The sequence below is a fragment of the Lithobates pipiens genome, unplaced genomic scaffold (genome assembly GCF_037356315.1).
Source record: "Lithobates pipiens isolate NorthernLeopardFrog02 unplaced genomic scaffold, aLitPip1_a1.2 Scaffold_19, whole genome shotgun sequence".
Taxonomy (NCBI): domain Eukaryota; kingdom Metazoa; phylum Chordata; class Amphibia; order Anura; family Ranidae; genus Lithobates; species Lithobates pipiens.
In genome coordinates this window covers 503601678-503615128 of record NW_027507764.1, presented here as the reverse complement: position 1 = coordinate 503615128, position 13451 = coordinate 503601678, and the positions used below count along the sequence as shown (strand labels likewise).

At 45.7% G+C, this 13451-nt stretch overlaps 1 protein-coding gene across 2 annotated transcripts in view; it reads right to left on the bottom strand.

Annotated features, from left to right (window-relative positions):
* MATN2 (matrilin 2) overlaps nt 1–13451 on the bottom strand; it is a 174371-nt gene that overhangs the window by 88455 nt on the left and 72465 nt on the right. For both annotated transcript variants that reach the window (XM_077493077.1, XM_077493078.1), the window contains exons 7-8: nt 5930–6052; nt 4318–4440 (exon numbers count right to left, since the gene is read on the bottom strand). In XM_077493077.1, the coding sequence (XP_077349203.1) occupies nt 4318–4440; nt 5930–6052 (246 nt within the window). The remainder of the gene's footprint in view (nt 1–4317; nt 4441–5929; nt 6053–13451) is intronic.

Sequence of the window (13451 nt, the reverse complement as noted above, 5' to 3'; positions counted from 1 at the left end):
TAGCATTTTTAGAATAAACAGTTTACAATGGGCATTTCCATATTCTATTCCATAATAAAAACCCTTAAACAGACTGACATGAGACTTGTTAACGCAGCCAGCTGCTAGCAGTTAAAGTTTGTTTTGTACAAAATGTGCACTGGCTGTCTGACAACTTTTTTAGCACATTTATCTGTATTCTGTATCAGGGTAAGCTGTGCATGAGCACTTTACAATAACCCAATCATGCATTGTTAAACATTAAGCGGCGGCAGGTACGTGTTCATACTGTGTTCCCTTGGAAACATTTGTTAATAGTAAAATCTGGGCTTAACAACTGTTTTCTGAAAAATGTTCAGCGTCTGTTTATCCCACAATCACCCTTTGCAGTTCTGGCTTACAGTTCTGTCTGGTCCCATGAAATTGACTGCAGATTAAAGAACCGCTCAGTGTTATGACACCATATTGATCGCAATAAATTCACTGGAGACGCAATACTAAAGTGAGCCAGCTGCAATAAATTAGCATTTCTAACGTAAAAATCCCAAAACACTAGATGCAGTATAAACACAACTACTTCAGCCTATTAGGGCCTCATTTACACAGGATTTCAATGCCAGCCACGAAAAGAATTCATCGCATTTCTGTGGCTGGATGAACAGCTGGATGTGGACATACCAATGCCAGGCTGATGGGGGCACAGCTGTCCGCCTGTGTATGAAGATAATTCACATGGATTGATTACCTGTGATTAGGGACAAGTGATCATCCCTGGACACAAATAGCTTTCTTCAAGGGGCAATCATTTGTCCCAAATCACAGGTTATTGCTCCATGTGTGATTAAGGCCAGGTTTACACTGGCGTGACACGACACTCATCCTACTTTGGATCCAACTTTGCCCTATGACTTGAAGTCAGAGACGCGTCCGACTTCAATGAATGGGGATCCGACTTGGATCCCCACCAATACCAGGCAGTGTGTTTGGTACGAATCTTGAGGGGGAACTCCGCGTCAAATTTTAAATAAAAAAACGGCATGGTTTCCCCCTCCAGGGGCATACCAGGCCCTTCAGTCTGATATGGATTGTAGCACTGACCCCCAAAGGAGCTGCTGGTTTTATTTGGGCTTACCGTTACCTCTCTTGGGTTGCTTCTCCATCTTGGGGTTCCCGTGGTAGATGGCCCAAAGAATGTGGAAACTGACACTGAATCCTCTTTTAGGTTATTTATTTAGAACAAAACAAAGTCTCTAAATAGAGGGTTGGGAGTGAGTTCAGGCACTTAGATTGCAAAATGGAAGTCTTTAGAGAAAATTCAGAGAATAAAAACTGTTTCACAACTGGATTTAACAACCCTCGGATAGACCTCTCTCACTAGGCCTAACAGCCGGTAGGGTGCTCAACAAAGTCTCTGCCACAGACTTGTGAGATACACTTGAGTGTTACTGAGGGATGTGGATACATTTAAAGAACTGACATACGGTACCAGGTTCTCTCAGCCGATCCGGCGATACCATATGAGCATTGATCCAGGTTGCGTCCTTCAATTAAGCCTCCAGGCTCCTTCAGAGAAACCAGCCTTGCGCACGGTCTTCTCCTGAAAGAGTCCCCCTGGGGTTCTTCATTTGAACAGGCAGCCCAGCCGGTCAGGAAAGGGGTTGGGAACGAGCGAGCACCCCCTCCTGAACCGTAACCAGGCCACATGCACTCAACATGGGGAGGTGGGTGTTTTGGGGCAGGGGGGCGCACTGCGGTCCCCCCACCCCAAAGCACCTTGCCCCCATGTTGATTAGGATAAGGGCCTCTTCCCGACAACCCTGGCCCTTGGCCGCTTATTGGAATCTTGGAGCCCCCTTTATTAAGGGGGCCCCCAGATCCCTGCCCCTCGCTCTATGTGAATGAGTATGGGGTACATCATACCCCTACCCATTCACCTGGGGGGAAAAAAGTGTCAATAAAAAAAACACACTAGACTGGTTTTTAAAGTAATTTATTTGGCAGCTCCGGGGGGTCTATTCTGACTTGGGGGGTCTCTTCCGACTTCTCCACTCTCTCCGGCCTCTTCTCCCGGTGTCCGGTTCTTCTCCCGCTCTTTGTTGTCTTCTGCCGGGCTCCTCTGCTATCTTATGCTCTTTTGCCTGCTCTTTTGCTAGCGCTGGCCCGCTCTTCTCGGTCATCTTCTTCCGATGTTGACACGGCGCTCTCTCCCGCTGTAATGCCCTGTGCGCGGTGCGCAACGACTTATATAGGCATGGGGTGTGGTCACCGGGTGATGTCATCTGGTGACCCCACCCCTTATGACGTCACCACCCCACCATGCCCTGCGTGGTGACGTCATAAGGGGCGAGTCGTCGTATGACATCACCTGGTGACCACGCCCCATGCCTATATAAGTTGTTGCGCACCGCGCACGCGGCATTACGGGAAGGAGGTGGGGGGCACCAGAAGCAAAATATGTTGAAATGGGTGAAGGTTAAAAAAATATCAAGTGGATTTTTAAAGTGCATGTAAAGCCAAAATATGTTATTTAATAAGTAGGGAAGGGTTAATGATTCTGCCAGGTTATTTTGAGCTATCTGGGTGTCATTGGGGAAATTTCCCTTCACTTCCTGTCACAGAGATGCAGGGGTGGACTGACCATTGGGCCACTCTGGCAGGGCCCCATCAGGGTTGCCAGCCTTAGTAAAACCAGGGAAAGTATGTAAAAATCTGTGTTTTTTTTTACATCTGTCTCTGAAATGTCCCTTAGATTATAGCTACCCCACCTCTCCAGTACCTTCTCAGCCAATAGAAAAATGTCTGTGTATACTGTGTAATTGTATACTGTGTGTGTTTGTATATACTGTGTGGCCCCATAATGTCTGATTGCCTGGGGGCCCCATAATCTCCTATTGCCCGGGGGGCCCCATGAGTTGTCAGTCCGCCCCTGCAGAGATGCAATATGAAGTTAGAAGAAATATCTTAATGTGAGGGGAATTTCCCTAAGGGCTTGTTCAAATGAGCAGTCAGAGGGTGGTAAAATAAGGTAGTTTAGCCATATATCTACCCACTTCCCCACCAACTGCCTCCCTTTCTCCCAAAACAAGGACATGCAGACACTCAAGGCTGCACACATGCTGCGGCCACAACACCTTGCAAATAGTAAACAGCATGATGCTTTCCCACCATTGAACATGACCTGTTTAAGAGAATGGGCCTTGCAGCAACCACCCTGCACAAAAAAAAAATCTATGTATTTATGGCCAGCTTTAGTAGCTGATATCAGTATTCAGTATATCAGTATTCTGTAATCTCCGTCATAGCAGGGAGGGCCAGCACTGGGAGCCAACGAGGCTCTGCTGTAATACACATGTGCTGCCCACAGAAAAGGAAAATAAACAGAGAAATGACTCATCATTTCACTGCTGCTCTTTAATTGTCCAATCAGCAGGCTGGATGATTTGTACTTGAGTTGCTGCAACAGAGGAGGTGCAGCAGGAGTGACCGAATCACTTGGCAGATACAACAATTCCTATATAAGTATTTCAAATGTGTATATAGCAGTCTGCCAATGGATCATCTTTAATAGGCAGAATACTTTGGCACTAGACATGGGCCCTGGGCAATTGTAAGATATACAGCAGGGATATGCAATTAGTGGACCTCCAGCTGTTGCAGAACTACAAGTACCATCATGCCTCTGCCTCTTGGTGTCATGCTTGTGGCTGTCAGAGTCTTGCAATGCCTCATGGGACTTGTAGTTCTGCAACAGCTGGAGGTCCGCTAATTGCATATCCCTGATATACAGGAACTAGGCCCAATGATGTCACTGGTATTGCTTTCTATATATGCTGCCACAGCGTTAGAACTAGGCAACAAATATTTATATTTGCCAAAAAGATTAAGCTTAACACCGCACATGTAAGTGGTCATGTGGCCATAAATGCCACGCTAAATTAGAACATAGTAAAATAATTTCCTTGTGCTATAATCTGCAAGCATTTACTAACATCAGCTTGGGATTCCTTTTCCTGTAAAATGTCGTACGTATTCCCATAGGCAATGGTAAATTGATTCTAATGACATGGATAAAGAACAAGGTTAAAATGTTCCAACATAAGAGAAAAAAGTGCTGTACTTGTGGGAGTATGGATGGCTCACAGTACTCCATTATATGCGCCTCACCCATCATCTAATGTACTACAGAAAGGCAGCTGCAACATATCAACAGCAGAATGTTTATATTCTGTATACATCGGAGCTCAACTGTTGTGACTACAATTGTAGAACTGCAATAATCACTTTTCTTGGCCCTGTTCCTCACCCTTCAAGTGATATGACTTTCTTCTGGTAACTTACTTCTGCACGTTTTTCCATTGCGGTTCAGAGCGTAGCCTTTCCGACATTTACATATGAAGGAGCTGTCCGTAGTCACACATTCATGTTCACATCCGTGGTTGCCTCGTGCACAGTAGTCAATCTCTGGAATAAGAACACATAAAGAACATGTAAGCCCCAACTGGGTGACGTTTAGTTTCCTAAACATCTATGTATCACAATCAGTTCCTTGATGCCATTGTTTATTTATTTTTTTAGGTTGGTTTTCATTTTTTCCTGCTCTTTGTTGCATCTCCTGCAGCCACTACAAAGCCCTTTCTTGCCTGCACACATGCAATGGCATTCCTCAGGGTGGGTTTCCTGATGGTGGCAACATTTGGTGAACCTGCCTGATGTGCATTGAATATGGCCACTTGTGGTCTTCAAGGTCCTGTGCTGGGACCAGAGATGGGGGAACTTATTACCGTGTGTGCCTATAGACAGAGAACCCGTTAGAGTCTGAATGCTGGTGATTGAGCCTTGTAAGGACCCAATTATGAGGATCCATCTACTGGGGACCAAATATTTGAGGACGGCAGACTGCCAAACACTCTGGATGAGATGTGCTGTATTTCAGGATTAAATAGTGATATAAAGAATGCAGCACAACCCTCCAGTAAAATCCTAACAGGTGCAAAATATACAGGGAGCTGTGATCAGTGACAGTGTCACTAGGCAGAATGGGGAAATGCTTTTTTACATCAGCATTTCCCTGTTCTTCCGTGAGACGATCACGGGTATCCCCACTGACATCGAGTCCACGGGACCCGCGATCCTACTCACAGAGCTTGCAGCGGGTGCCCATTTGCGCAGGCGTGCCATTCTGTCAATTTATATCTACATGCAGCGGTCGGGAACTGGTTAAGGTACAAAATGTCCAGGCTTTAGAACCACTTTAAAGTGGTAGTAAACTCAGACAATGTAATTACAAAATCACAATATATAACTTAATTCAGGTGTTTTCAATCAAAGTTCCATATATAGTATGCCAAAAAAAACTTCTTACTTGTTATAATAAAGGTTTTTGTGAACGCTCCTGCTTGTACTTTGCGCCGCCATTACTACTGCTGTCTTCCGTGATTATACAGTAATATATTTCCGTCCTCAGTATGTAGCTCTGGCTATAATCCCGCGGGTGCGCATTATTCCCTGAAGCCAAACCTCGTTTCCTCTCCACAACCCCTCTGACATACAGAGTCACATGGAGTCAAGGCTCAGCTGCTCAATGGGAGCATCGCGGGATGTCGGGGCTGAGGTCGACACTAAGAAACGACGCAGCCCTGGCATAGACCCTGCATTTTTCCGGCAGGGTCTATGCTTGCCGGAAAATTCCGACATACGGCGCATGCGCGGGTGATGTCATAAGAAAGAAAAATACAGATTACTCGGGTAAGGGAATATTCATCTAGCACAATAAATTTCATAGCCTGCAATTGTCCATATACAGAAAAATAGAATGATGGGTTTACTACCGCTTTAAGCACAAGAATTATCAAAGAAGAATTTGCAAAGATAAAACTTGGGACATAAGATATTTATCTTTTTTTGGTTTTCACACTAAAAATAAAACAATTATATGAAGAACAGAGCTTACTTGTACACTTTTTTTTGTCTGGATTGAGGGTAAAACCTTGCCGACATCTGCAGTAATATGAATCGTCTGTATTAACACACTCGTGTTGACATCCATGATCAGCCAAGGCGCAGTAATCTGGTCCTGGGAAAAACGGACATGTATATATCAGGGATATACTGGCCGTAGGGCATATGTAGATATATTGTTACTAGTCATACTCAACAAAAATCAATAGGGCATATGCCAGCATTACCAAATCACATTACACGTTTCATTAAGAAAATACATACGGTAATTGCTTTCTCATAAAAATGCTACTTTGAGCTCCATCACAGCACCTACAGCCTAGACTCAGATAACACAGCCTCAAGCTACCATGTACATTGCGGATAAATAGTTGCCCCCCCAGACCTGTATCAGTCGGATCAGTATGCGGATAGACTGGTGCAAGACAGACAGGATCGGCTTGTCAGGCTCTAGTAGGCTTCAACAAAATGGTGGCCGTCTGCACATAGACACCGACACCCTGTTATATGACTTTGAAAAGGCAGAGTAAAAGATGGCTTCAGCTCCTACTCTCCACCTGTAGAGAACTCCTTATGCCGCGTACACACGGTCAAACTGTATGACGTACTTAGTCTGGCGGAAAAGTACGCCAGACTGTCCGTCGGAATTTCCGAACGGGCTACTTGCCCACACACGGCACTTTTTGAGCGGACTAATACGGCGTACTAAGTCCGCCGTACTATCCGCCCTACTTTTGAAATGAACGGACTCGCCCACACACGCAGAGGAAAGTCCGCTCATTTCGAGCGCGTCTCCAGGTAGGCGGGGCCCGCGAAGGAGACGTCGCTGGCCCCGCCGCCTGGTATGGACTTAAAGGGGAACCCCAACGCCGAAAAAAATCGGCGTGGGGGTCCCCCCCAAGTCGACAACAGACCCTTGTCCGAGCACGCTACCCGGCCGGCCAGGAAAGGGGGGCGAGCGAGCGCCCCCCCCTCCTGAGCCGTACCAGGCCGCGTGCCCTCAACATGGGGGGGTGCCTTGGGGAAGGGGGGGGCACGCGGCCCCCCCACCCCAAAGCACCTTGTCCCCATGTTGATGAGGACAAGGGCCTCTTCCCGACAACCCTGGCCGTTGGTTGTCGGGGTCTGCGGGCGGGGGGCTTATCGGAATCCGGGAGCCCCCTTTAATAAGGGGGCCCCCGGATACCGGCCCCCCACCCTATGTGAATGAGTATGGGGTACAATGTACCCCTACCCATTCAGCTGTAAAATAAAAGTACAAAAAAACACAACACACGAGATAAAATACTTTATTGCACAGCTCCGGGGGTCTTCCATCTTCGGGGGTCTTCTCGCCGGACTCCTCCGCTATCTTCTTGTAGCTCTTTTGCTAGCGGAGGAGTCCGGCTTTCTTCCTCGCTGCCGGCCTCTTCTCCGGACTTCGGGGGTCTTGTCCCCCTCTTCGGTTCTTCTGCCGGGCCACCGCGCCTTCTTATAGCTCTTTTACAGGCGGTGGCCCGGTCTTCTGTCGCCGCCGCCGCCTTCCGTTCTTCTTCTTCTTCTTATTCTTCTTCTTTTCCTTCTTCTCCAGGAGATGTTGACTCGACGATCTCTCCGGCCACAATGCCAGGGCCGCGCTGCGCGGCCACTTATATAGGGACAAGGGGCGGTGTCACATGGCTTTATGTCACATGGGTTGGTCACATGGGTTGATGTCACATGGGGACTATGACATCGTAAGGGGGCGGGGTCACCATGTGACACCAACCCATGTGACATAAATCCATGTGACACCGCCCCTTGTCCCTATATAAGTGGCCGCGCAGCGCGGCCCTGGCATTTTGGCCGGAGAGATCGTCGACTCAACATCTCCTGGAGAAGAAGAAGAAGAAGAAGAAGAACGGAAGGCGGCGGTGGCGACAGAAGACCGGGCCACCGCCTGTAAAAGAGCTATAAGAAGGCGCGGTGGCCCGGCAGAAGAACCGAAGAGGGGGACAAGACCCCCGAAGTCGGGAGAAGAGGCCGGCGGTGAGGAAGAAAGCCGGACTCCTCCACTAGCAAAAGAGCTACAAGAAGATAGCGGAGGAGTCCGGCGAGAAGACCCCCGAAGACGGAAGACCCCCGGAGCTGTGCAATAAAGTATTTTATCTCGTGTGTTGTGTTTTTTTTTGTACTTTTATTTTACAGGTGAATGGGTAGGGGTACATTGTACCCCATACTCATTCACATAGGGTGGGGGGCCGGTATCCGGGGGCCCCCTTATTAAAGGGGGCTCCCGGATTCCGATAAGCCCCCCGCCCGCAGACCCCGACAACCAACGGCCAGGGTTGTCGGGAAGAGGCCCTTGTCCTCATCAACATGGGGACAAGGTGCTTTGGGGTGGGGGGGCCGCGCGGCCCCCCCCTTCCCCAAGGCACCCCCCCATGTTGAGGGCACGCGGCCTGGTACGGCTCAGGAGGGGGGGCGCTTGCTCGCCCCCCTTTCCTGGCCGGCCGGGTAGCGTGCTCGGACAAGGGTCTGTTGTGGACTTGGGGGGGACCCCCACGCCGATTTTTTTCAGCGTTGGGGTTCCCCTTTGAGTCCATACCAGGCGGCGGGGCCAGCGACGTCTCCTTCGCGGGCCCCGCCTACCTGGATACCCGCTCGAAATGAGCGGACTCTTCTCCGGGCGGGAAAAGTCCGCTCATTTCAAAAGTACGGCGGACTGGCATACACACGGCCGGATTGTCCGCCGAAATGCGAGTACGACGGACAGAATTTCGAAAAAAAACGAAATTCTTAGTTGGTCGGACTGCACGCTGAAAAAGTCCGCTGAAGCCCACACACGAGCGGACTGTCCGCTGAAATGTGTTTCGGCGGACTAAGTACGCCATACAGTCCGCCCGTGTGTACGCAGCATCAGACTCATTTTGCCCTTCTGGGTCTTAATCATAGATGCCTCTACTATTAAGCCCCAAAAAGTTCAAAACGCATCTGAGTTTCACCCTTTTTTCCCAGTGAATGTTTTTCCTGTGATTGTTGTCGCAACAAAACTCTGCTTATTTACAAACTCTGTGCTTGTCTGGTAGGTGGTGTCTATCTCACAAATTGTTAAAGTGTAGTGGCCTGTAAGGAAAGTGCTGCCTACCAAGGCAGGCACAGAGTTTGTAGACAGTACAACGCTACAGAGACGGTGACGGTAATAGCTATCATGCTGGTGCTCAGCGAGAAGAAGGCAACGATCAGTGTCAGCACATAGGGCCTAAGGGAATTGTTAGGCAGGAGGTGTGGTGTTTTTATGTGGATGGGGTGCTGCATTCTTTATCCCCTGCATTTGATACTTAGTGGAGCCATACTTCACTTCTACATTGATTGCAGCCTTCCCGCCTCACAAATCTCTGGCCAGAACTCTCTCCTTGGTGAGGGTGTTGCTTCCACCCCCAAGCCCACCTCTATGTGTTTTCTCTTGACAGGAATCAGCTCGTTATAAAGTTCTATGCCTTCTCTGGTAAGTACAAAGTGAGCAGTTCTCTCCATCCTCCCAGTGCAATCTTTACTAAAACAAAACAGATGGAAACCATAACCTGTCTTAGGGTATGGAGGCACACTGTCCACCAGTGTTAGTGGACATACTCTCCATTGTCCACCAGTAAAAGTGGACATACTCTCCATTAGTGTAAGGGGTTACACTGAATGCCAGGATAAGGGGGCACATTGACCACCAGTGTATAGGGCAACACTGACCACCAGTGTAAGGAAGCAGAATCTCACCACCAGAGTAAGGGGACATACTCTCCACCAGTGTAAAGGGGTACATTGACCAACAGTGTAAGGAAGCAGAATCTCACCACCAGTGTAAAGGGGTACACTGACCACCAGTCTAAGGTGGCACACTGACCACCAGTGTAAGGGGGCACACTGTCCAGCAGTGCTTACTAACTGCTAGTGTAATGGGACACACCATCCACCAGTATAGAGCACACTTTCCACCACTGCTCACTAACCACTAGTGTAAGGGAGCACACTGTCCACCCATTGAAGAGGGCAGAAACTGACCACCAATATAAGGGGGGGGGGGGGGGTCACACTGACCACCAGTGCAATAAGACAAACTGTCAGATTTGTATTTCTGTTGGTGTCCCTGTTGCACATTTCCCTTAATTGTCTATTTTGTGAAGCTGTTGCCAGCAGGACTAGAAGTGAGATAAATCTCTCCAACTCAACACATGATAACAGTAAAAACCTAACGAGAGTTAAAAGTATTCAAAGATAGCAAAGGGCCTTTGGCTTAGAAAAAACTTTAATACACATAGATAACACAATTTGAAATAAAATAAATAAAAAGTTAGTAAAAAGGCAACATACAGTAAGTGCATAAAACACTTCACTGCCCGAAGCCAGTGATGTTTGAAATTGCAGGAGCAAATACATGAAACCAGGGACTAGTCCTGGAAACAGAAGTGAGAAGATAACTAGAGGTTTCTATATGTGCCTGGGGTTCTTAAACCACTTTTTATGTATCCCACATGGAGAGATCCCTGTCTCTTGTAGAAGTCGTGTTGGCTTCTCTAGAAGTCTGTCTCTCAGATACTTATGCTATGTACACACGATCAAACATTCCGACAACAAAACCGTGGATTTTTTTCCCGAAGGTTGTTGGCTCAAACTTGTCTTGCATACACACGGTCACACAAATGTTGTCGGAAATTTCGAAAGTCAAAAACGCAATGATGTACAGTATGACGAGCCAAGAAAAATTAAGTTCAATAGCCAGTGCGGCTCTTCTGCTTGATTCCGAGCATGCGTGGATTTTTGTGCGTCGGAATTGTGTACTCATGCTCAGAATTTCCGACAACAAGTCTTGTTGTCAGAAAATTTGAGAACCTGTTCTCAAACAGTTGTTGTCGGAAATTCTGACAGCAAATGTCCAATTGAGCATACACACGGTCGGAATTTCTGACAACAAGCTCACATCGATGATTTCCCGTCGGAAAATCCGATCGTGAGTATGGCCCATTAGAGTGTAAGCTACTAATAGAGTGAGACTATGCGGGACAGACTCCTATCTACAACTTTGTATCCAACTAGGGGTTAAAATAAAATGTACAATAAATAAATAATTACAAAGCTTAGACTGATAATAAAAACTAAATAAATCATTTGATAGCTGTTGCAGACCATAAAATTATACCCATATGAATCATATAAATAATAAAGGATACTCTGAATAAAAGCCGGCTATGGTCACCATAGAAATAGAATTTGATGTTTTCAAAAAGAGGAAACAAAAGTATGTAACTAGAATCTTTCAGTAGGCCCTAGTTAGGGATACAGTCAAACCAACTTTAACGACTTTAATTTTGTTTTATTTAGCTGTTAAATATAGTATTTATTTGTACATCAATAGATTTACAGTAAAATATATAAAAAATGTTTATACACTGCCAGCCCCTTTAAGGGGGATAACCCAGGCCAGTGCCACCCCCCAACCATATAAAAACAGTAGTGTTGAGCATAATATAAGATGTTGATGACTGTGTATGATTTTATATACTATCAATATTATATATCAATGGGTTATTGATGGGTGGGACAAGTGATGTGGTACTAGGTTATTTCCTTAAAGAGGCAAGCATTGTAGAAACATACATTTTTTTAAAGTATTTTAAATATATTTTAGTACAAATGAAAAAAAAATGTTAATGGCTAAAGTAATCATGATGGTAATTATATGTGGACTTTGATACAATTAAAGTTCTAGTCTAGTTCTAATAGTTAAGGACCCATGCAAAACATAGTTACATAGTAGGTGAGGTTGAAGTCCATCAAGTCCAACCTACGTGTATGATTATGTCAGTATTACATTGTATATCCCTGTATGTTGCGGTCGTTAAGGTGCTTATCTAATCGTTTTTTGACACCATCGATGCTCCCTGCTGAGACCACCACCTGTGGAAGGGAATTCCACATTCTTGCCACTCTTACAGTAAAGAACCCTCTACGCAATTTAAGATTAAACCTATTTTCTTCTAATTTTAGTGCGTGGCCACGAGTCTTATTAAACTCCCTTCCGCAAAAAAGTTTTATCTCTATTGTGGGGTCACCAGTATGGTATTTGTATATTGAAATCATATCCTCTCTCAAGCGTCTCTTCTTCAGAGAGAATAAGTTCAGTTGTCACAACCTTTCTGTATAACTAATATCCTCCAGACCCTTTATTAGCTTTGTTGCCCTTCTTTGTACTCAACTCCATTTCCAGTACATCCTTCCTGAGGACTGGTGCCCAACAGCCTGTTATCGCATGTGGTTTTAAGAGTGCAGCGCCTCATAAGCACACAAAAAAAGAAAACCATCAATAAATATTGCATTAAAGTCCAGGCAATAAAACTGAGATCCCAGTATAAAGTCCAATAAAGTGACAAATGTAATGACACCAGTGTTGATAAATGTGAATAAAGCTCGCCAAGAGCCAGAAAAATATTCCAATAGTGCAGTATTTTAATGTTAAAAAAATGTATACAGCAGATAAAGGACAGTGAATTGATAAATCGATTATCTCCCCGGGGCGGAGATTTTGGTGCTGACGTCACGCTGCTGTTCGATTCCTGGGTCGAGAGCGGATTTTAGATGTGAGTTCATCGATTCACTGTCCTTTATCTGCTGTATACATGTTTTTTAACATTAAAATACTACACTATTGGAATATTTTTCTGGCTATTGGCGAGCTTCATTCATTCGTAGTTGGAGGCTTTCTAAAGGAAAAGTCCTCGGAGTCCATATGCTGCAATGTTCCTTGCTTGATCAACATGCTGTTTGGGGCGTTTATGCTGCTGCAATGGCAGCCACTCGCTTTGGTGAGTTTGCAATTCACTTGTCGGCGGTGGGAGATCACTGAAGCACTCCTAAGAAGAATTGCTGCAAAAACACTGGTGTCATTGCTTTACATTTGTCACTTTATTGAACTTTTTAGTGGGATCTCAGTTTTTTTTGTCTGGACTTTAATGCACCATTTATTGATTTTTTGTTTTGTTTTGTATGCTTATAAGGCACTGTACTCTTATTTTGCACATTTCTGCAAAAGCACAGATATGCTGCTTTTTGGTGTAAGCAGCATTATTAAAAATTATTATTAATATCGTTTCACAGAGCAGATATCACTTTTTATAATACTTCAAAAATAGCATAAGATAGCCTGGCCGCCGCGCACCTCACCTGGCCCAAGTGGTTAGCAGGTAAGAGCAGCCTCAGCTCGATTCACCCAGACCACAACTCCAACTTGTTTCGCCCCGCCCTCAGGGCTTAATCATGGAGATGGGGATCAGGGTCACTGACTGGTGCCAGTATATAAAAAACAGCGTAATAATTTCTTACAATTTTTTTCTGTTTACAAATTTTGTCTTTTTTTAACTTACTTTGGCCAGAGCAACACAGTGTCACCATAGTGACACTGTAATGCTCTGGGAAGGTAATCAGGATTTATTTTTCACACTCTGATTACTTATTACAGTGATGATCACTGTAATAATCAATCTAACACTGTTCAAAGGTTTCATTTA